The following is a 21,320-nucleotide window of genomic DNA, read 5'->3' on the forward strand; positions in this document are numbered from 1 at the left end:
TGACATTCTTAATCCCAGTAATGTGCAGGATTACTCTTTCAAGTGAAGTCTTATATGGTCAAACTTGCCAAGTAGTTTTCCAAAGTTTGGGTAATAGACAACTAAACTGACAGAGATTAGAATCCTTAAGGGTGGGGGGGGGGGGGGGTAGGAAGGGGACTCAGATTTGGTTTGATCCCTAGTCCAGACAAATGTTCACCATGTTTCTTGAAGTTTAGTTAGTTTATTTTTTTTATGTGGAGTTGGAAGTCCCTGGTTGGGTTTATTAGGCTGTTGGTCAACTCAGTTACCGTAGAATTAGTTTTTAACAGGCATTACAGCAAAACACTTTCCTTCTCCCTCTTAATACTACAGGTTCATTAAAAACATTAATGAGTCAAAGAGGAACAATTTTCTTTTGTGGTTGAGTTAAACCTTTCACTTCCTTTCAATTCTTAAGATTTTAGTTAGAGAATTTTGTTTTGGATCAATTTATAATTCCCAATTTGGTGTTTTTCTTTGTTCCTATCACTTATCTGCCTGATGTATTGATATTGTAAGGGGAAATTATGTCTTGGTCACTTATGGGAGTCAAAGGGTCAAAATCAGTGGGGGGGGGGGGGATGGTTAGTGTGGCATAGGATAAGCCAGTTTTTGTGATCTTTAGTCAGCTTCATAAAGATGGCACTCAGGACTTTTGAGCAACTGCAAACTTACCGATTTTGCAAACTGATTTTATTAGCCTTGGAAGTAACACACACGACAGGATGTGAACATCACTTGTCTTCACTTGCTGTTGTTACTTCAGAATAAATACCACCGCAAGAGTAAGCGAGCTGATTTCTGATTCAACAATGCTTTTGATTCATGATACAGTTAAACTGGATGAGTATAAAGCAATCCCAACATACCCCTTGATTTTGAGCCTCGTGGATGACCCTCTGATAAACACTGTTTTTATCATAGTATCGTGCATGCACATGCTTCAACATTCCTATTTTCTTCGCCACTGGCTGGAAGCACAAGTGTTGTTAATTCCCGTATCTGCCTTCCTCTTTCCATTTGTTCAATAATAGAGTCAACCAGTTCATCAAAACATGCAATGACATTGACATTCTTCTCTGTGCTTGTTTCAAAGAAAGGTAGCTCAAGGTGTTCTGCAAAAGTTTTTCCTTCCTCCGCTTGGACTTCTCGTAGGTGAGACAAGTGACATCTATTGCCCACAAGAATTCCTTTCGCATGTGGGTCACAGAATTTCCTCATTTGTTCATGCCTGCAGAAATTAGGAATAACGTTAAGGTGAAATCGTGTGTGCTATCGAGGAGCGAATATGCAAATTTTACTTCAATCACATTTCGCGTGAAGTACGAGTCAGTCACGCAAATGATTCGTGCACGATGCTCGATGCGAAAAAGCGACACAAGACAAAAACTCCTCGTCTGCAGACAAGATAATCCACCGTAATTTCTCTGGTTGCGCAACTCAGGATGATTCGTCTGATGACAATTTGATGACGATCACGATTTGATCGAATGACACCTGTAAAAGCCTCTCCTGAACATAACAACTCGAAAAGCAGTTTCGATACTTGAATGGTTGTAAAAGTTTCAGGGTCTCGTGATTATGATCACATCTTAGTTAGAAAATGATAGTATCAGTCTCTGTTACGCCAAAGGATCGGAAGAGAAAGAGGGAAAGATTCAATAGCTGAAAGTACGAGTGCCTAGACAGAATACTTCCGCTTTTCAATTAGTTTATGGTGTGAAATGTATTTGTTCTTAAATTATCCAATGGTTTTACTATGAACAAATGCAATTCAACCTTTCACTCTGTCAACATATATAATTCGACCTCGATCGTTTAAGTTTTGACCTTTTTGCATCAAGTTGAGGACAAAAATTCATAAAGCATCACGCTATAGGTAAAAATGTGAACATCGCCGTTAGACTTCGAAACTAAAACTTATAGCCGACAAAAATTGGACTAACCAGTATCCAATATTACGGAAAGACTCTCTGTTCGTAACATCATAAACCAGAATTACTCCTACTGCTCCACGATAATAACTCGCCACAGCCGTACGGAATCTTTCCTGTCCAGCTATATCCCAGATTTGGAGTTTGACCCTCTTTCCGTTCCTCTCCAAATTTTTTGCTCGGAAGTCTACGCTTATGGTCGAGCTTGGTGAGCGATATTGATGGCCAGTGTACTTGCATAGAAGGGACGTCTTTCCCACCTTGTAATCGCCGATGATAATAACTTTGAAGCAGTAATGAACCCAATCATTAGACTGTGGTCTTGTCGAAGACGAAGCCATTGTACTTGACCACTATAAACAAACGTTTTCAGTACGGTACTGGGTACCAATGGTATCTTCACGCTCGTCACGCAACGTATTCCCTGGCTTTGAGGGAGACTAGGAAATAAAGTGTTAGAATGGAAGGGACTATGGAAAAGGGAGCTTCGGAATAGTGCTATGAATGTTGAAAGTTTGAATAGGTTTCCTTTATTAATTACCAAACATTCATCAAATCATTTCTTATTTTTTTCTTCTACGTTATTCACCACATTTTGTGGTAAGTGCAACTACACATCCTATTAATAGTTTTAACTTTCGCATATCCCTATTCAACAGTCTGAGATCATGGGAAAATTATATTCAAATTACGAAGTGCATCAATGATGTACTTGTTCCTGGATACTTCAGAGGTGAAAGAGGCACAGTTTCTAAGCAGGAGTTCTGACGCCCGGTTGTTTTGTTGGTTGTTTTGTTTGTTTGTTTGTTTTTTACATTTCTTTTTGTTTTTGTGTTTGTTTTTTGTTTTTTTTTTCGTTTTTTACATTTCGTTTTGTGTTTTTTAATTTCCTTTTTAATTACTGTTTTTATATTATTTTTTCATATGCTACCCTTCAGATACGGCGAAACTCGTAGAAGATCTGACAAGAAAGCCTAACATTGAATATTCATACCACACGCTACACACGGGTCTTTGAAAAATTTCCATAACAAATCACGTACACAGCAGACTAATGAGTAACTACACAAAGCGTTCTTATTGCAGTATGTGACGTATTTTGGTTTGGTTGGCTGAAATCTCGATTGCATATTCATAGTGTAAGGAACAGATCAAAGAACTCCGGAACTGCGCCGCTCCCTTTTTCTCGAGTAGTTTCTTCCTGAGAATACTAGATGGCCTTCGTTTTAAAAAAGCTCCGTTCGAACTTGTAATTCATGGTAAGTATCAAGTTACTTTGAAGTTTACTTTAAGTTAGCTAAGAAGCAATACGGTATTGCGGGTAAATTGTACGGCAACTCTGCACGTGTGATTTAATTTTAGGCTCTGAGTTGTCATTCAAACCCTGTTCACGGCTTCAACAAATTTTTTAAAAAAACGTGGAGCACAAGGCTACGAATGACTCACAAAACCGTGTTACAACGTGGAGTTTAAAAATCCTTTCTCTCACCGAGTTAGCCAATATTCCAGACAAACTAACGTAAAGTCTTGTTGCATCAAATACTGCGGATTATATTTTGAGATAACTTGCGGTTAGCCCGCAAATTTGAGTACAAAACAATAAAGCCATGGTATATGGAGAATTTGCAAAGGACGCAGCCACTTGCGTTGCTTTTGTAAACTCGCAGAGGAATTTGGCAAATGCCGTTGAAAATAAACTTAGTGTTTCGCTGAGAACGTGATTTTCGCACTTATAACTCCATTACACTGCAAGCTCGCGACAGTTCGCCCTCCCCTCCCCTAGTCAGTTTTTATATTAATCCTTTGAAAAATTTAAAGTCAGCTGAATCAACTGGACAATTGTTTTCCTTATTTCCGTTAAAGGAAGACCATGGAGAAAAATGGAGAAGAGAGAAAGTCAAAGAGAAGGAAGAGAATACAAAAGGACAAAGTGGAATCAATAAATAAAGAAGAAACTCCACGAAGATAAGATCTCTAAATCTCAGTTTTATATTATGCTAGTGTAGATGGTGGCTGCCAAAATTTCTAAGTTTGCTAGGAACTATGCCTACATGTATTTTACACTGGATAAATGGATTATCAAGAGAGACCCTTGTCAAAAACGATTTGGAGTCGAGGATAAAAGGAAGAAGTTGGTGAGTAGAAATTCTGCGGGGAGATTTAGCGACTATGGCAGCCACCAGCAGGTGTGGAATTTTCTAAGTGGCACTGTTTGTTTGATAATATTTTGAGGTAAAATATCTGAAGATTGGAACAAGGATAGGTCGTCCTGTTACACCACTAAAAGAGAAAAGAAAACAATCCAAATCTTTCTAAATCAAAAAAAAAAATGTATCTCGTTTGTTATCCAAGCACCATTAAGCCACGAAACGTTGTGTTTTCGACAATTTTTTTTGCGCAAAGTATGCAGAGACTTTTAAACAGGCGATCAATTAAAAACGTCAACTGTCAGTGCCACTTTAAAAGATCCACATATTTGCATCAGTAATTTTTTCTTGTAATGGACAAGAGAACCCTGGCAACCAAAACATATTTCTCCATTTATTTTTCTCGGCGTAAAAGAATGGCACTTTGTTCACCACTCGCTAAGAGACAAGACCGCTACATTACCCACCGTACACTAAGGCAAATTGACATACAGAGCGTTGCTGACAAGTAATTCACCAAAGAAAATAAATTTTTTTAAGGCTGTTGACAAAGACAAACGTACATCAATAGATTACTGAACACAACATCTCTTATATAAAGTTACCCCTTACGACCACTAGAGCACAACAAATTTACAACCCGCTAGGAGAAAAAAAAAATACTCAAAACTGACGTGATTTTAACAAAAGGAAAACACGTCGACGTTATTGGACGAAACACGCGCCCGCTCAACAGCCATGACTACAAAGAGTAGAATTAACGTACAGAATCATTGCACCAATCCTACATGTTCTACATAACCTGATCAACATTTAAGACAAGTTAAAATTCAAGATGAATTGCTCCACCTGCCAAGCTTCTTTAACAGGAGAAGCTATAGCAGAAGACTGAAAAAAGACTGACCACAAACGTGATGACGTCATCATTGACATTACTGAACAACTTCAAATGAACCTGGGAGTCTACCAAACGTAAATCCTAGAGCTTTGACTCTTTTCAGCGACTGACGCAAAACAACATGTTAACTAACTTAAAAGAGACCACTCCCAGCGAATGTTGACAAAGACTAGCTTGAACCGACACCCTACAAATGAAGTTGAACAAGACATTTACGATAGCGAACGCAACTTGCAGAACCTACACTAACCAATCATAGCTAACAAACGCTCCTCCACCAACAAATATTTGCAAAACCAGTTGCCAAAGTTCTCTTGTCGTTTGCAAGTTAATAAAGTAAAACTTAATGTCTGGTTCAGATGACTGCAAGAAATTCTTGTGTAAATGGTTCCGATTTACAGTTATACAGACCATAACACCTCCTGCAATTTTAGATATTTTAAGCATCAAAGAATTGTCAATTTCATGAACAAAGTTAACGAATTGAAAAACGAATAGAAACTGTTTTATAGCTAGGAAACACTGTCACACTATAGACATTTTTTTATGTAACTGACGAAAAATTTGAAAGCAGTTTAAATCGATCTTTTAGATCACAGTGCATTCAGTTATCATAGTAATTATACGAAAACAAAATTGTCTGTTAAACTCAAGTTAAAGAGAAAAAATGAAGCCGCGTTCAATTTAATTTGTCTTGGACAAGTTTCAGGTAAATAAAAGATAATTCACAAATTCAGCTTTGACCGGTCTGTGATTTACAGCGAACTCGAGAGTTACGAGGACCCTAACTGTCTTTGTTTTAAAGAGCACAGTTTCCAAAGTATCCATAAATTGTTCTCCTACTTGGAAAAAACTCTCTAAGAGGACAAATTAAACGAAAGTTTCCAAAACAAGATTTGGAATTGACTCTTAAGCAAGACAGTGTCGTTTTGAGGATAGGACACTTCCTTTTTCCATGGTATAGGTCTGTATAACTGATAGCATTTCATAGTCATTTCATTTCATTAAAATTTTACTTTAAATGTACTCTTTGAACCAGCCATTTGGTTATGTTGTATTATGTTTAATGTACAAAGACCTTTTTCCGCCAAAGATTGTTGCACAGGACTTAAGGATAGTTTGGAAAATGAAATCTATATAAAATAAAACAAAAATCCAAAAAAAAAAATCTCTTCGCAATAACATAGCAGGAATCATGCAAATATTTCGACATTCTGATGCATTGTGACTAAAATAAAATCACGGCGAACTTGAAAAAAGAGAAAAAATAGCAGTTGAAGATTATTTTGGTTCTGCTATAAGTCGACCTGTTTACAAATGTTTATTTGTTTCAAAATTGTCCTGTGCAAGAAAAAAAATGGACTGCTGAAAGAGGTCTTGTTAGTAGCAACACGACAAGCTTTAAAAAAATTAGAAAAATGGAAATAGGAACTACTACACAAACTAATTGGCAAGGAACAAGCAGATTAAGCCATGTTGCTAAAGTAGATATTTTTACATCACCTTGTGCCTAAAAAGCTTAAGAGACCACAAAAGCATCTTTGCTTGAAAAATTTGTCCATTTGAAGAGTAGAATTCGAAAAGAAATTTGAACGAAGGACTGTTCCTAGATTTTGTCATTAAAATTTTTGCACGAGGTGATCACATATTTAAGGAAGCCATTTTTAATTTTTTGTTGAACATCTTGTTAGGGGAAACTCTGTGCAAATTGATTCAAATTTTCCCGCCAAAAGTCTTAGTATATATTTTAACGAATTTTTTTTGTTATCTTTTCGATTATTTAATGGCAAATCACTCATCTAATTAAAGATTATTTATTGGAAGAGAATACTTGTAACATTTAACAACGTAAATAAAGCAGTGAACAATACAAAGAGTTTGTCGACTTTTATTGATAATAATAAAAAAAAAAAAAAAAAAACGGCGCATGCGTATTTTGGGCGCCCGTATTTTTCTAAGTTTTTTGGCGGGAAAATTGTCTCGTTTTAAACAGCTGTTACTTACAGAGCTTCTAAGTATTAAGGCGGAAAATTTACAAGTTTGCGATCTTCAAAAAAAAGAAAAATCTATTTAGTAGAAAATACTACATAGCAAATCGCTGATAAAGTAATTCTGTCCACTACTGAAGTAGATGAATAACCTCGAGATCAATAAATTGTAGATTTTGCCTTTCAAAAAAAATAAGCGAAGGTGCAAAATAAACGCTAGCACTGCTCGTTTTTGAACAAATAAATGAAAAAGTTTTTTTTAACAAATTAAGGTTTACTTTATATAATCTGTTGTTCCATACTAATTCCCAACAATTTTGATTGTACAATTTCCTCCAATTGGCCCACTGAAATGATGTGGTGTAGCAGATAATTGTAATCCTCACCTTAACTTTTTTCTTAAAAACTGTGAACATTCGTGGAAATCATTTCATTCTTACTGATCTTGTGTTTAACGTTTATCATAACAATTTTCAATGTACAAATTTCTTGATTTTCTCTGAATACTTTCCTACATTGATCAAACCAAAGGCGCACAGTTCACACAACTAATCGTGAGCTTGGGTCTAAAAATCGAGTCCGCATGGTCAAACTTCGTCTGCAAATGTTTGTTTTCAAAATCTCTTTGCCTCGATACTTAAGAAAAATAAGAGGCAAGTCTAATTTACCATCTTGAAATTAAAATTTGACAGAAAATTTATATTATTGATCGTCAGATTGGTTCCCAAAATTCGGTGATTGATATCGTTGCAAATTTTCAACCGCAAATTTTTTAAACAAATCGTCCAAATCGCTTTGAAATCTTCCAAAATTGGTTGTAACTGAGCGGAATAATTGCGTTTAAAATGCACCCTCGCGGCTTAATTTTTTATGTTTAAGCTGATCTAGTTTACTTTTCTACCTTTGAAACGTGAACGCTTGATTTCATTCCATATACTTGTCCATATCCACTTTAACTCCACTCTAGTCACATGTCCATTTTCCAATTTGTTTTCAGTTCATCTGCCAGTTCGATTTCAATCCATTCGCTTGCCCATTGATTCAGTTCAACCACTTTTTAACTTGAAGTGACAATCGAAGGAACTATATGTATAGAATCCTGGCAATAAAGGATATAGAAAAGCTTGTTAGATTTACGAGAAATAATGTCACAGCTAGTTTTTATCGTAATGGTACTATAGAGACCTTGATTAGCCCCTGAAATTTCAACGAATAAACAATACATTTACCAAAGTTTACAAATTTTGATATTTACACGCCCAACACTTTTGAAAATGAATACGCTGGAGCAATCACACCATTCAGAACATCTGTGTTTGCTGGAAGTCTTTTATACTCGACGTAACTTGTACGTGTGGGTACAGTAGGAAACTATTGAAGGAAATTAAAGCTGACAATGTCTTGGTTTAGGAAACCCGAAGCAAAAATTTATTTTAGCCGAGTTATTTTAAAGTCCGAATATTTATCTCAATAATAAACCTTGAAAAAAAGTCGGTACTTATGTAGTTTATATCAGAGATAATCCCAACGGAGTGAACTCCTCATCACTGTAAGAACATATTCCTTGGGTAAAGTAAGAAAATAGGAGTATAAATCTAACCCATGAGGTCATTCACAAACTCTCTATGGAAAGGAGAAATATCTGCTTACTTAAAAAAATTTGGCATATTCCACCATATAGTCGTAACAATTCTTATTATGTTCTATACAATATAAAACACAATTCGACGACATACCAAAACGAAGAAGCCATGCCACTTTCGTCCTCACTTTAAGTCGTTAAAGCGTTTGCAGTCTTTCCCAAATTCACGTGTTGACGACTTTTCTTCCGAACGAAGAGACTCAAAGCTGCATGGGAACGGTTCTCTGTCTGCTTCATGTTCAGCAACAACCAAGCGGTCGGCGTATTTTCAACGAACAACGCCATATTTTTTTAACTCTTCGCAAACGTAATGGTGCAACTGCATACTAAATGAGCTCAACGAGAAAACCATTTGCAACGCAGATAAAATAGCTAATTATGCACAGGGTCGATTCAATAGGTGAGACATACAGGGGAAGGGGGGAGAGGGGAGGGTGGGGCTTTCATTTGAAACCCGACAAACAGAAAAAAAGAAACAAAAATACACCAGAAGAAATTGAAGCAAAGACGAAATAAATGAGACCAATCAATGAAACGTGATGGTTATGAAACACGGGGCATCGTACACAAAGCGAAGCGCATACTTAAATTGTAATTACTGTCGACTTTCACTCTAAAGAAAGAGACTCTGTGAGAGAGAGAGATTATTTAATATTTCACATAAAAAGAATATCAAAATTATAATGACTTGTACTCTTCAATTGTAAAGCTTTTTCGGTTCACTCCTCATGAACAACTTCTACAAAGCACCTTATCTTACGCATCACGTCAGGGTATGTTATGCTTGCAATACTGCTGTATTGAAAATCGGTTTCAATTTTTTCAAAAACATGTGAAGGCCTTCTTTAGAGGCGAAATAATAAAACAAGTTAGGAGTACATACCGCGCACAAGTAGATTTCCTGTAACGTGGCTTCTCTTTCAGATGAAGACGAAAACCTTTGACAGTCGACTGTTTTCGTCTGGGTCAAGTGAAATGATGATTTTCCAAATATATAATAAGACTGACTCAGTATTAATCCAAAGAGTACGAATTTTTTACTCCTAACTCAAAGGGACGGAAAATTAGAAGGGCAATAAAGGGCGTGACCCATCTGAGGTAGCTGAATGAACTAGGTGTTCATACTCACAATTTTGCTGCTGCCTTTTGTAATCAAAAAGAGGAAAAAGTCAGAACATCACACTTCCAAGGTTGAATTGTATAATTTTTTGCTAACGAGAAATTGTATAAAATTGAATTTAGACACTTTTATCATCTGGACAGAATTCAAATACTTTGAACCAGTGACGTAGAACTTGCACCTCTCTTAAATTGTCTGATCATGAAAATTAAGCAAATAAGTAAACTTTTTTTTCATTAGGAATTACATTATGATAAGAACCAACATTCCCATCACTTTCTCCTCTATATTCTAAGCTTTCCTTTCTTTCCACTCTGATGTTCACATATTATAATTACATACTTGAAGCACTTCTCAAATACCAAGTCAAGGTTGGCAAAATATCAGAAAGCCCTACAGTTCCACATATGCATGGCTTTTTCCTCCTCAAGTATATAACCTATGCTCATCTCACACGAGAGTTTATACAGTCTGTGCATGAAGGAATGTTTTTTCACAAATTAATGATTTACCATTTTAAAGTTAATTACATTGTTGCCTGGCAACATGTCTACTCCTTGAGACACAGCTGATATCCCTTGGCGTCATTTAACCGGATAATGCACCTGTTCACTTAATCCTGGACTTCAATTAGGTTCACAGAGACACTTGAGCTGTTTGATTCCCAGTTCCAGTTAACACCTGAATAACCTCGTTTTCCACCCACAATCTATTCCTCAGATCACTTTAAACAAGGTGACAAACGTTCTGCAAACCCTGCTTCACAATTCAGTGATGTCACCTAAAACGTTTTTACTCATTTTTACCGTGACTAATAAGGGTCATCATTTTTGTCCAGGTTCTCCATTTCATGCTCAAGTTCTTGAAGCAAAAGCTCAGCATGTTGGTTGCTTTTTGCCGCATCCTTGTAAAGCTGTCTTGATTTCTCCCAGTTTTTCTCTACACCATATCCAAAGTAATACATGTTTCCAAGATTGATCTACAACAGAAAACAAGAAGGGAACAAATCCGTGCCCTATCCATCTAGAAATCCATGGATATTTTAAGGAAGAATTGAACTATGATCTCAACAGCAAGTTGCAACTTAACAATAAAGTTTTTAACTTCTTTAATTTTAACTTCCTTATGTCAGACCCTTCACTCAGTACGTCTCCCAAATCAAGAGAAAAGTTCATCTGATACAACTCTTTTGGTGATCTTTAAACTGGGTGATTATTGGTGTATCAATATACCTGAGCAAACACGTGTCCTTGTTGAGCAGCAAGGTTAAAGTAATAAGCTGCTTTCTTCATGTCATTCTCAACTCCTTTTCCAGCAAAATAGTTGACTCCAACATTGTACTGGGCTGTTAGGTGGCCTGGTGAGCAGACATCATCAGCATTATTATAGTTACTATCATTGTTCCTTCTTCTTCTTGTGGAGAATAAAGCCTCATCAGACAAAGAAGAGTACATAGAAGCCCCATTCAAGAGGTGAAAAAACTTGGTAAATACCTTAATTAATCAATCGTTAATTGACAGACCAGCTAATAGATGGATGGATGGTGGAATTGTAAAATAATCATGCAGACTTCTGAACTGCTAGTCAACTGACTCACAGACTGGTTGATAGATGATGACTGACTGACTAACTGACTGACTGACTGACTCCCTGATCTACAGACTGACTTACTGTTGCACTGACAGACTGATTTACTATCATAATTGTAAATAACTGATTGACAGACTGACAAACAGACAGACTACAAGACAACACACAAACCAAAAATAACATGGTTATGTTACACTAAGTATGTTTTTGCCCTTACCACATTGCAGAATTTAAGCTTATGACATATGTACCTTGGTCAGCTGCTGCTTTGTAGCACTTGAATGACTTTTGAAAATTCTTTTCTACACCAGTGCCTTGACTGTAAAATGCACCAAGTGACATGAGAGCTGGCACATCACCTTAATGAAAGTGGACCACTTTATAGTTTCAAAATCAGGGAAGCTTTTCACCTCATGATAACTCCAATACCAAAACACTGAAGATACAATTCAGTCCACACTCTCTCCCAGGCCACACTCTCTCTCTCTTTCTCAAACAGACTTACACATTTCTAAGTAATAAAATTACCGGAAAGGGTTTCACAAGGTCTTTCCTGCCTTGCAAGGCTAACTTGCATCTTCCCCTATTTTGGCCTTATTCAATACTCCTCCTTGAATGACAAACAAATAAATCCTTAACCCTTTACACCCTAATATCTGTATGCATAATCTCCACACTATTCTCTATACATTCCCTAAGATGCTGAAAGCTCAAGGGGAGTTTGTTTAACAATCAAGAGTCTCTCTGGTTGGTGATTGTTCCCATTGTTCTAGTGACCTTAATACTTGATTCAGGGCTATTACTAAACCACAAATTCAATGATTCCACAAGACATGTGCGCACACCAGTCGTGTGCCTTTCATATGATACACCATCCTTTTATATCATAAACTGTCCAATAAGAAAATTCTTTCGTCAGTTTTTCATCTCTCTGCAAAAAGCTTAACATGTAATTCATAATTCATATAAAAACAAACCTTTTTCAGCAGCTTTTGTAAAATACTTGGCTGCCTTTGTTAGATCTACCTTTCCTATCTCTCCAGTAGTATACATGTTTCCTTAAAAAAATTAAATGCACATCATGTTTTTTAATAAATTTAATAAACGAATATCAAATGTACATCATGTTTTTTATTAAATTTAATAAATTTTGTTCTTGTGTAGAATTAGAGTGAACTACTTATGTCATCAAAATCAGAGACCTCATGAGCTTATTTCCCAGGTTCTTGGGGTTGGGGGTTTCAATAACCTTTAACATAAGCGGCTGCTGATGGTTTAATAGGTGGCAGCAAAACCTGAACAGGAGAGCCTGCTAACAGGCTAATCAGTGGGTGGTGATAAGTCTTACAGACAGCGATACACCCCCAGTAACTAGCGGTATATTGCTGCCTGGGGTGCACACTGGTGGGGTGAAGGAGGAAAAGAGGAGAAAAGATCAGTAGCTGAAAAGGAGGAAAGGAAAAGACCCAGGGAACAACACTGAAATCTGGCCCATAATCATGAGTACAAAGGACTTAACCCTTTAACTTCCAAGATCTGATTGCTAATTCTCCTCGCTAGCTACTACACATTTCCTTGCAAAAAAGTCAGAGAATTTGACATTAGATCAATATAACAACTCCTACTTGATAATTTTGAGTATTCTCATTATCTGTTTGCTGGATAATGTATAGACACCATAGGGAGAAAATACTTGCTAATCACTTCTGGAAGATGAAGGGTTAAATGCAAAATCCAGCTTGATACACAATAAGCCCAGAGCCCTATTGAGTTCAGCAAATAATTTAAGTTTTGCTCTAACATGTAACTGTGGTCATTTGTGTACATACCTATCATAGTGTTAGCTTCTCTCACACCCTTCTTTGCACTGGCCTGAAATTAAGAAGAGGATTAACACATCACATGTGTCAACTTAATTTGTTCTCAACAAAAACAAAATTTTAAAAAAAATTTTCCTATGCAGAGAATTTCAATACTTTCTTATATATATATCCTAAAAACAGGCCACATCATGTAAATTTTAGACAAAACAAGGGCGCAATTAAAAAGTACAAACTGTTAACTGAAGACTTGAGGGTTCAAAATACTTATTAATTTAAAATTGAAAATGTTTCCATTTCAAATTTTTCTTTGTAAAACTTTTTTGATTTCTAAATTTGAGATCTGACCAGAATATTTAAAATGATGAGCACAAACTATCAATTTACACAATGACATTATATCAATGCAACATTGAAATGGTAGAACAAGCACAGTAGAATGGTACCTCATAAAGCTCAAGGGCCATCTGTAAATCTTTTTTCATTCCAATTCCATTGTGATAAAAATGTGCTAAAGTAAACTGAAAAGAAAAGAAAAGTAATTAAATGTTTTGTCAGACCTGGGCACCTGTAATCATGACTTTAAAAAAATGTGTGTGGGATGAATACATCTCCAAATGTGTGGGAAAGGGAAGGAAAAAAAGTAAGGAAAGCAGCAAAGCTGAAAAAGCATGAGCACTTGCTAATGTACTCTAGAAACCTCCCTAATTCCTCATACACTCCATTAATGTTTTAAAATTAAACTGGATTAAATTATGCCATAATCTATATAAAGCCTTTAACCTGAGCAAATGGATGACCTTGGTCTGCAAGTTCTGAGAAAAGCTTTCCAGCCTCAATGGGGTCTCTTTCTACTCCACCCTCTCCTGAGAAAATGCAGATAAAAGAAATATAAAGCACAAATAAAACAAACTGAAATGAGAAGGGATATGGTGAAAGGAAATGAGATGAGGTCAGATGAGATAAGATGGGACAAGATGGGATAGAATGAAATAAAAAGAAAGAGAAAATGAATGATATAAAATCAAAGAAAGAAAAAAGGGACAACCACTCTATGCTAGGAAGACCTCTCTTAACATCATACTTAATTATGTCACAAGCATAGTGAATACAAATATTATTATCCAGATAAGAGTACTCAACCTGTTTCCAGGAGTTTTGCATAGCTATACATTCCATCTGGATTTCCAGCCATTGCAGAAAATCTGAACAATGGAGCAGCCAATTCAACTGCATCCTTTCCAACTATAAACAGAGTAATATCAGACATTTAGTATTTGTATGGCTTGTTAGTACAACTTGCTAACATTGCTTTAAGCCTCTGGGGAATAGGTAGATAGTGGCACTAAGACCTCCAACTCCTTACACTGATGAAGTACATTGGATTTTCTAGAGTTTCCTATGGTACAATGCAATTGTGATAACAAATATTTAAAGTTCACAAATTTCTCTATCACACCTGATTCTTGGGTTTCAAAGATAAGTGATGCCAGTCTATAAACTTCCTCTGAAGATACTGAAATAATAAAAATTTCAAGGTAACTCAATATCATAAAATTTATACAAAGTCCACACACAATTCCATTTTCAACATTTCAACATTTTCAACCCTCCCTCGTAGCAAGTTGTGGAATATAATATAAGTGTCTTGCAAATTGACTTCTGGTATGATGTGTCGACTTTTAAGGGCATGAATCATCCAATTTGAGTCAAATCTAGTTGATTCAAGAACATTTTCAACTCTTCCTTGCAGCTACTTGCAGAAAATAGCATCCATGGATTGCTAGTTCATGGTACATAAACCACTTGCTGTTATTTGTTAGTATGATCATAGCTTAACCCTTCAACTCTCTAGAGTGACCAGGACAGAATTTCTCCTTACAATATCAGTACCATATCAACCTGATGATGAGAACTAAGAAAAATATCAATTTGGAGATAATTCTCGTTGATCCAATACTAATAAAATTCTCTGGATTAACATCATAAGAATTGTATGGTTGACAGTAAGGAGAATTACAAATTTGATCTGGGAGTTAAAGGGTTTATTAACAAATAGATCCATGTTGCCAAGCAGTGTTCAGTAATAGATAACAGAAGACTTCAAAATGTGGTAAGAACAAAAACTTCACACAAGGTGCAGCCAAATACATCACTGATGTCCTTCCCACATTTTCACATCTTCTGTGATCTATTACTGTACAGACTCACAGCAACATGGAAACTCTTTGTTTTACATGATAAAAAAGCAAAATGTTGTTAAAAGTGAAGTCATCTATGCATCTGCCCATCAATATCTTATCAGCAAGAACCAATCAAGATTTGTGCATAATTTATCATATAATACTATGATAGAAAGTCATGGTTCATATCAAATATAATATTATAATATGATTTTTTTTTCAATAAACAAGGTCTTACAATCTAACAATGATGGAGACTTACATTCTGCTGCTGTTCTTGTGACAGACACAGATAGCACTTCCCCTTTCCAATGCTTGATCAAGGCTTCAAGAACTTTCAAGTGTGTTGCCAAGGAATCATGATTAAGGGATTCTTGTAGTTTGTCTTTTATCAGATCGGAAAGGCTTTCAAATGCTGCAAGAGACCAAAGAAGTAATCAGGTAACCTAAAACCTTCTAAATACAAAATTAATTAAAAATAGTCATCACAAGCTCCTGAAAGTTTTTTACATTTTTTTATTACAGTGATTCTCCTTACTGTCAAACAATTCTTATGATATTAGTTTGGAGAATTTGGTAATGAATCAGCTAGTAATCCCCTAATTGACATTTTCCTTTATCATCGTCACTGATATCATTGATTTTGTATTGATATTGTAAGGAGAAATTCTGTCTTGGTCACTCATGGGAGTTGAGGGGTTAGGGGTTTTTCTAGAGGCTCATAGGGCTCATCTGATAGGTTAATTTTTTTCATATACATACAGGGATGCAGACAAGAATAAATTTAAAAGCCTTCTAATAATCAGGTACTCTAAACAACTGATGCCAGTTGTAGGAAATACAAGTGAAAATCAGGTTTGGCCAAGACTGCAAACATGAAAAAAAAGGACAATCATTCTCACGCATGCAGAGCCATTTTAAGCCAAGTACACAGCACTTAAAATATACTGGTCTATGTACATTTAGCTTCAAAGCTACTGGGCACAAAAATGAATTCTCTGATTCTGGAATTCAGAATGAGTAAATAATACAGTAAAGTCTTCACTCAGTTTATTCCTGGTTTTAATACTTAAAGGGACTAAGACTATTTCTCTCCAGTGCATGGGATGCTGGTCCACCACAAGGCTACCCTCCAGCACTTCATCAGGCCTCCCTTACACTCCACTAATACCCATTTATACTCCTGAGTGGGGAGAGGCAATATGAGACTGAAGTGTTTTGCCCAAGAACACAACACAATTACCCAGCCAAGTCTTGAGACCTCTCAACCCAGAGTCCAGCACACTATTCATTAAGCAAACACGTCTCCCACATTCCTACAGAGTACTTTGGGAAAAGATTGTACCTGCACTCCCCCCACCCTCTGCAAACCGGGGTTTGGGTGCTTATTTTAGGTGATTGTTTTACTTAGAAGCAAGGAAGTGAAAGCAGTATTAAGGCTAAATCAAAGCATCATTAAATTACTTTTTTATGAACCCAATTGTTGTCCACTGCACTAGACCCTAACCCACTTGAACACGCCTCCCCAACACCCACTAAGGTCGTGTGGAATGAGAAGCGATTAAGCATGGCTTTTGGGAGGAAATGGTAACTTACCTTCTCTTAAAAGTTATTTGCATTTTATAATATTAAAAACAGCCACGTTTATGACTTACTTATTTGTGGGTTATCATTAGGAGTGACGGAGGAAGATGTAAAAAATCTCTTCTCCTGCAATCCCACAAGTGAGGTCTGTTGGTATCCAAATGTATTTTTCGATATGGGTGAAATGCCATTTTCTGTCGCTAAGCAATTTAAATCACATCTGCGTGAGAATGATGCACATTGTCTCCGCATTAAAAAATTAATTTCGTCCGTAACTACAGGCCGACAAGCCAAAGAAACTCTATAACAACGAAATAAGGCCGCCATCTTTGCGGCCATGTTGGATGTCTCACGAGCCCGCAGTTAGACAGAGGAAATCTTTTGACTTCTTCGTGTAGGGGATCCCTATGGGGAGAATTAAGACAAGTGGAATTTCTGAAGTAAAAATCCGAGTATGAATTATAGTGCGTAAATCAAATTGTTTTTTTCTATTTGATAAACAAGTTGAAATTATATTTTTTCATCCTCTATGAGAGATAATTTACGTTTAGTGGAGATCAAAAGTGCTCCTTTCACCCTCCCCTCCCTAACAAAATCGATTTATTTTGCGTGCGACTATTTGAAATTTCTTACACGACCTAGATATGAAGCACAATGGAGGATTTACCTTTCCAAATTAATAAGAAGATTTAGCTTCGGTGATGAGTCAAGCAAGTTTCGAGGACAACATCTCTTTCCCTGGATATTAATTAGGCCAGCTTTTTAATGAACAAGGGGTTTTTAAACGACTGGCTTTCATCCTCCTCTTGACAATCATCGGACATGGATAACAACAACAATATACCCTACGGATCGATATCTTGGGACAACGAAGATTCCTTTGGCCCGACGAATCAGCGAAGGGAGACTATAAGAAACCCTTCATTAAGACCTCAGAATGCGACGGCCAACAATGACCTGAGATTTTCTCTACGAGGTCCGCATTTTCCTCCACCACAACAAAGAGTTCATGGCGTTGGAATTTCCAGAAATTCAGAATTAGCTAATCGGTTACCTAGAGGCGATACGACACAATCAAACTTCCAGCAATCGAGCAACTCAAATTCACCGCCGTTTGAAAGATACTTCTCATTGCGACCTTCGCAGAACACATCGCATATACAAATGCACACTCCATTACAAGAATCACAGACTTCAAACAATCAAAACATAAGTACAAGCTTTCAAGGCCAAGCTTTTCCTTCATTATACTCGAATCCTACACCAGGGTCAAGTTCTGGTAACCCTGCAATAACATCAATGTTATTGCAGGGTCATCATTCTCGCAATAATAATGTAGAGATGTCCCGAGGACTTAATGGTAGGGGGTAAGTGTATAATATGTTGTTGTTGTCACACTTAGAATGTCAAAAAGTTAGTATAAATGACCTCTAAGAAATAAAAGTAAATACCACTTTAACCCTTTTACCTGTAAGAGTGACAAGGACATAATTTATCCTTACAATATCACCATCAAACCTGAATTAAAGGTTATGAGAATAGAAGAAATGATCACAAACTAAAGAAGTTCTAGATTGTTCAATCAATTCTCCTTTTCAGAACCTTAGGAAATGTTTAGGGAACAGTATGGGGAATATGCATACTGATGTTAGGGCATATGGTACAATTGGCACAATTTAATCCTTACAGTTTTCTTTACTGTGGCAGGAGAAATGAAAGCTTTCATGCACACAAAGCAAAACGGAAAAGTAGTTTTTCAAAAGGTGATGATGGGTAAGCAGTGGTTTTTTTAAATTTTCTTTAATTCTGTTTAAGTAGGTATAGTCAACTCAATTAAGTTCTACTTATCTCTTTTATTGAAGACAAGAGGGACCATCAAGTAAACGGTATCTGTCAGAAAGAATGGCAGCAAGAATGCACAATTTAAGGATAAGTAACGATCATAATAATCCTGTAAATATCATGCAAAGTTTAATGGCAAATCAGGCAGTTGGCACCTCTGACAGTCAAATATGTGAAGGCAATGATAATAACAGTGATGATGATGAAGTGAAAAATACAGATGCAATGCAAAAGTGAGTTAAAGTTATTTTTATTTCTCTATTTTAATCCTTTGTTACCCTAAGGGAGACTAGTATCTAAATTGAACCCGTAATCAAACACTAGGGTCATGAGAAAAAAATGAAATGATTACTAACTAGAGAAGTTCTTGATTGTTAAACAAATTCTCCCTATCAGCTTAGGAAATGTATAGAGAACAGTGTGGAGAATATGCATACTGATGTTAGGGTGTAGAGGGTTAAAGACCTTTGGAAAAATAAGCAATTACCTTGACTGCGTGACATGTCCAAGTTTTCCTTTATCATTTTTCTGCAGAAAGATTATTTGTCTAAGGACACCCATCACATTTAACATCTGTGGTACATGGCCTCTAATACCAAGCCCTTAAATAAATACCATTGCTACTCTTTGAAAGTTGTGGATATTTTGCAGAACTTTACAATATTATTACTTAGTGGTTTGTTTTATTTTTCAGCCGGCAAGACAATTTGCCAAGGTTTGTTTTGTCGACACATGTGAAGGAAGCTATCACCAAACAAGAGTCAATCATTCCAGAAGCTATCTATAATCAGATGTAAGTTCAATATCTCTATTTCAGTTTCAATGCAACTAATTTGGTTTTGGGGATATTTTTTATGGAAAAACTATAACAATCGCTTGTTAATACCTTTTAAGTTACTCCACATGTTTATACTAGGCTTAGTGTATGTCTGACATCATGAAATCAAAAGTTTATTTCTTTTTTATTTATTTTGCAGAAGTAAGCCTTGTTTGGCAGTTGTTCCTTGGAAGAGTCCTGATGATGGGTTTTCTTTATCAACAGATAGCAAGGAGGTTTGCCAGGTAATCAGAGATCTGATGCATACTTCTCCCTTCTCAGCTGCTATACATTTTGTTGTAAATTAGTTTAGAGAACTTATCATATATTTAAGTAACTCACTTCACTGTTACCAAGCTTTCTCAATCAGTTTGCTGGATAATACTGTGAGAAGTTTCATGTAAATCACTTCCTTGGGTGAAAATTAAGCACACAGTTGAAATTTGTAGTTCAACAGTGAAAAACTTGTTTTTGATTGTTTCTCGTGTGGTGTGACAAAAGCTGTCATATCAAATGTGAATGCAGAAAGGTGTGGTGGACTGGGGTGGATGAGTTACATAATTTTTATGAAATACCTGTTATCAGTTGTTGTAAATAAGTATGTTTCCTAAGCATGTGTGTTCTTATATTCTTCATGTTAGGAAAACAATGTAGACCTGCCAAATAGTAATAGTAGCAGTACATGCAGCAGTCTGATCATGGAAAGTCTTCCTGAGACAGACCAGCTTCAAGACAAAGGGTGAGTTTACAGAGGCAGTGTGAGTATGCTACCCATCTTTCTCTTCCTGACTTTTTGTGCAGTTGCTTCATGATTTTAAAATAGAACAAATTAACTACTACCTGATTACAAAATTTGAGAGTTTGAAAACCAGAGATACACAGTTGAGGTAAAGAATTTTACCAGTGTTGCCATTGCTTGTTTTACCCATATTTACTGAGAGGTAAGTATTGAATGTGAACTCTGTTATTTAATATGTAATATTTCTGATTATTCCTCACAGGGTTCATCATGTTGAGATTGTTGGTGAATGTAGCACTTTCAGTTTTGAAGATGATGATGATATGGACCCATAAATAAAGACTATATTTATTTATATTATCAATAATTTGTAAGCTTACTTTAGACAATGTTTGTTGAGAGTAACAGATTGCGAATTTCAGTTGATTAGTTGTTATATGATAGGAAAATATTTTCTTGGACTGTTATATACTTATTTACACTTTGAAACAGCTTCAAATTGCAATAAAACAGGTGTTATGTAAAAAAAGCCTGAATGATTTCTCTTTCGAGAAAATTGTTGTATACAATTTGGAAATCAAATACATGCAATTAACTTTGATCACTAGAAATATATACACATATCTCACATTTCACTCTAACTGTTTTTTAGGTATATTGGAGAACTTAAAATGGCTTTAGAGGGTATGTTAGGTGTAACCCACTCACATATATTCATATTTTCTGTTATATTTGCATTCACAAAATTCAATTAGAATCCCATATTCTGCAAAATCATGCCAAGCTGAAGTTACAACCTCCAGCTGAAAAATTGATCTATTTTCATTACAGCCCCCCACCCCCACCCCCATTCCCCTCAGTAATGCAAAGAGAAATTATAGCTTAATTCCCTCTCGGAGTGAGGAGCCACTACTTCTCCAGACTGTTCTCTATACATTTCTTATGGTACCCACAAGGTAGATTTGGTTAACAGTCAAGGGCTCCTTCAGCTGGTG

The 21,320-nt window shown here is 36.1% G+C and overlaps 3 protein-coding genes across 3 annotated transcripts; 1 reads left to right on the top strand and 2 right to left on the bottom strand.

The window, feature by feature from the left end:
- Positions 1-699: 699 nt before the first annotated feature.
- On the bottom strand, positions 700-3,835 carry LOC113686503 (uncharacterized). Its single transcript, XM_027204131.2, has 2 exons — positions 1,968-3,835; positions 700-1,252 (listed from the first exon to the last, which is right to left on the bottom strand). The coding sequence occupies exons 1-2, from the start codon at positions 2,294-2,296 to the stop codon at positions 940-942; spliced, it is 642 nt and encodes a 213-aa protein (XP_027059932.2). The 5' UTR covers positions 2,297-3,835; the 3' UTR covers positions 700-939.
- A 5,429-nt stretch (positions 3,836-9,264) lies between these two features.
- On the bottom strand, positions 9,265-17,287 carry LOC113686144 (uncharacterized). The gene is made up of 11 exons (XM_027203751.2): positions 16,999-17,287; positions 15,606-15,758; positions 14,620-14,676; positions 14,304-14,405; positions 13,944-14,026; positions 13,607-13,681; positions 13,170-13,212; positions 12,318-12,398; positions 11,592-11,699; positions 10,983-11,107; positions 9,265-10,729 (listed from the first exon to the last, which is right to left on the bottom strand). Exons 1-11 carry the CDS (start codon positions 17,264-17,266, stop codon positions 10,562-10,564), a joined length of 1,263 nt encoding a protein of 420 aa, XP_027059552.2. The 5' UTR covers positions 17,267-17,287; the 3' UTR covers positions 9,265-10,561.
- Positions 17,288-17,523: 236 nt separating this feature from the next.
- LOC113685896 (uncharacterized) lies at positions 17,524-20,854 on the top strand. Its single transcript, XM_027203479.2, has 7 exons — positions 17,524-18,294; positions 18,635-18,700; positions 18,790-19,002; positions 19,464-19,562; positions 19,747-19,831; positions 20,228-20,325; positions 20,588-20,854. Exons 1-7 carry the CDS (start codon positions 17,750-17,752, stop codon positions 20,658-20,660), a joined length of 1,179 nt encoding a protein of 392 aa, XP_027059280.2. The 5' UTR covers positions 17,524-17,749; the 3' UTR covers positions 20,661-20,854.
- The last annotated feature ends 466 nt before the right edge of the window (positions 20,855-21,320 follow it).

This window comes from Pocillopora damicornis, chromosome 12, assembly GCF_964200805.1.
Source record: "Pocillopora damicornis chromosome 12, jaPocDami1.2, whole genome shotgun sequence".
NCBI classification, from domain to species: Eukaryota; Metazoa; Cnidaria; class Anthozoa; order Scleractinia; family Pocilloporidae; genus Pocillopora; species Pocillopora damicornis.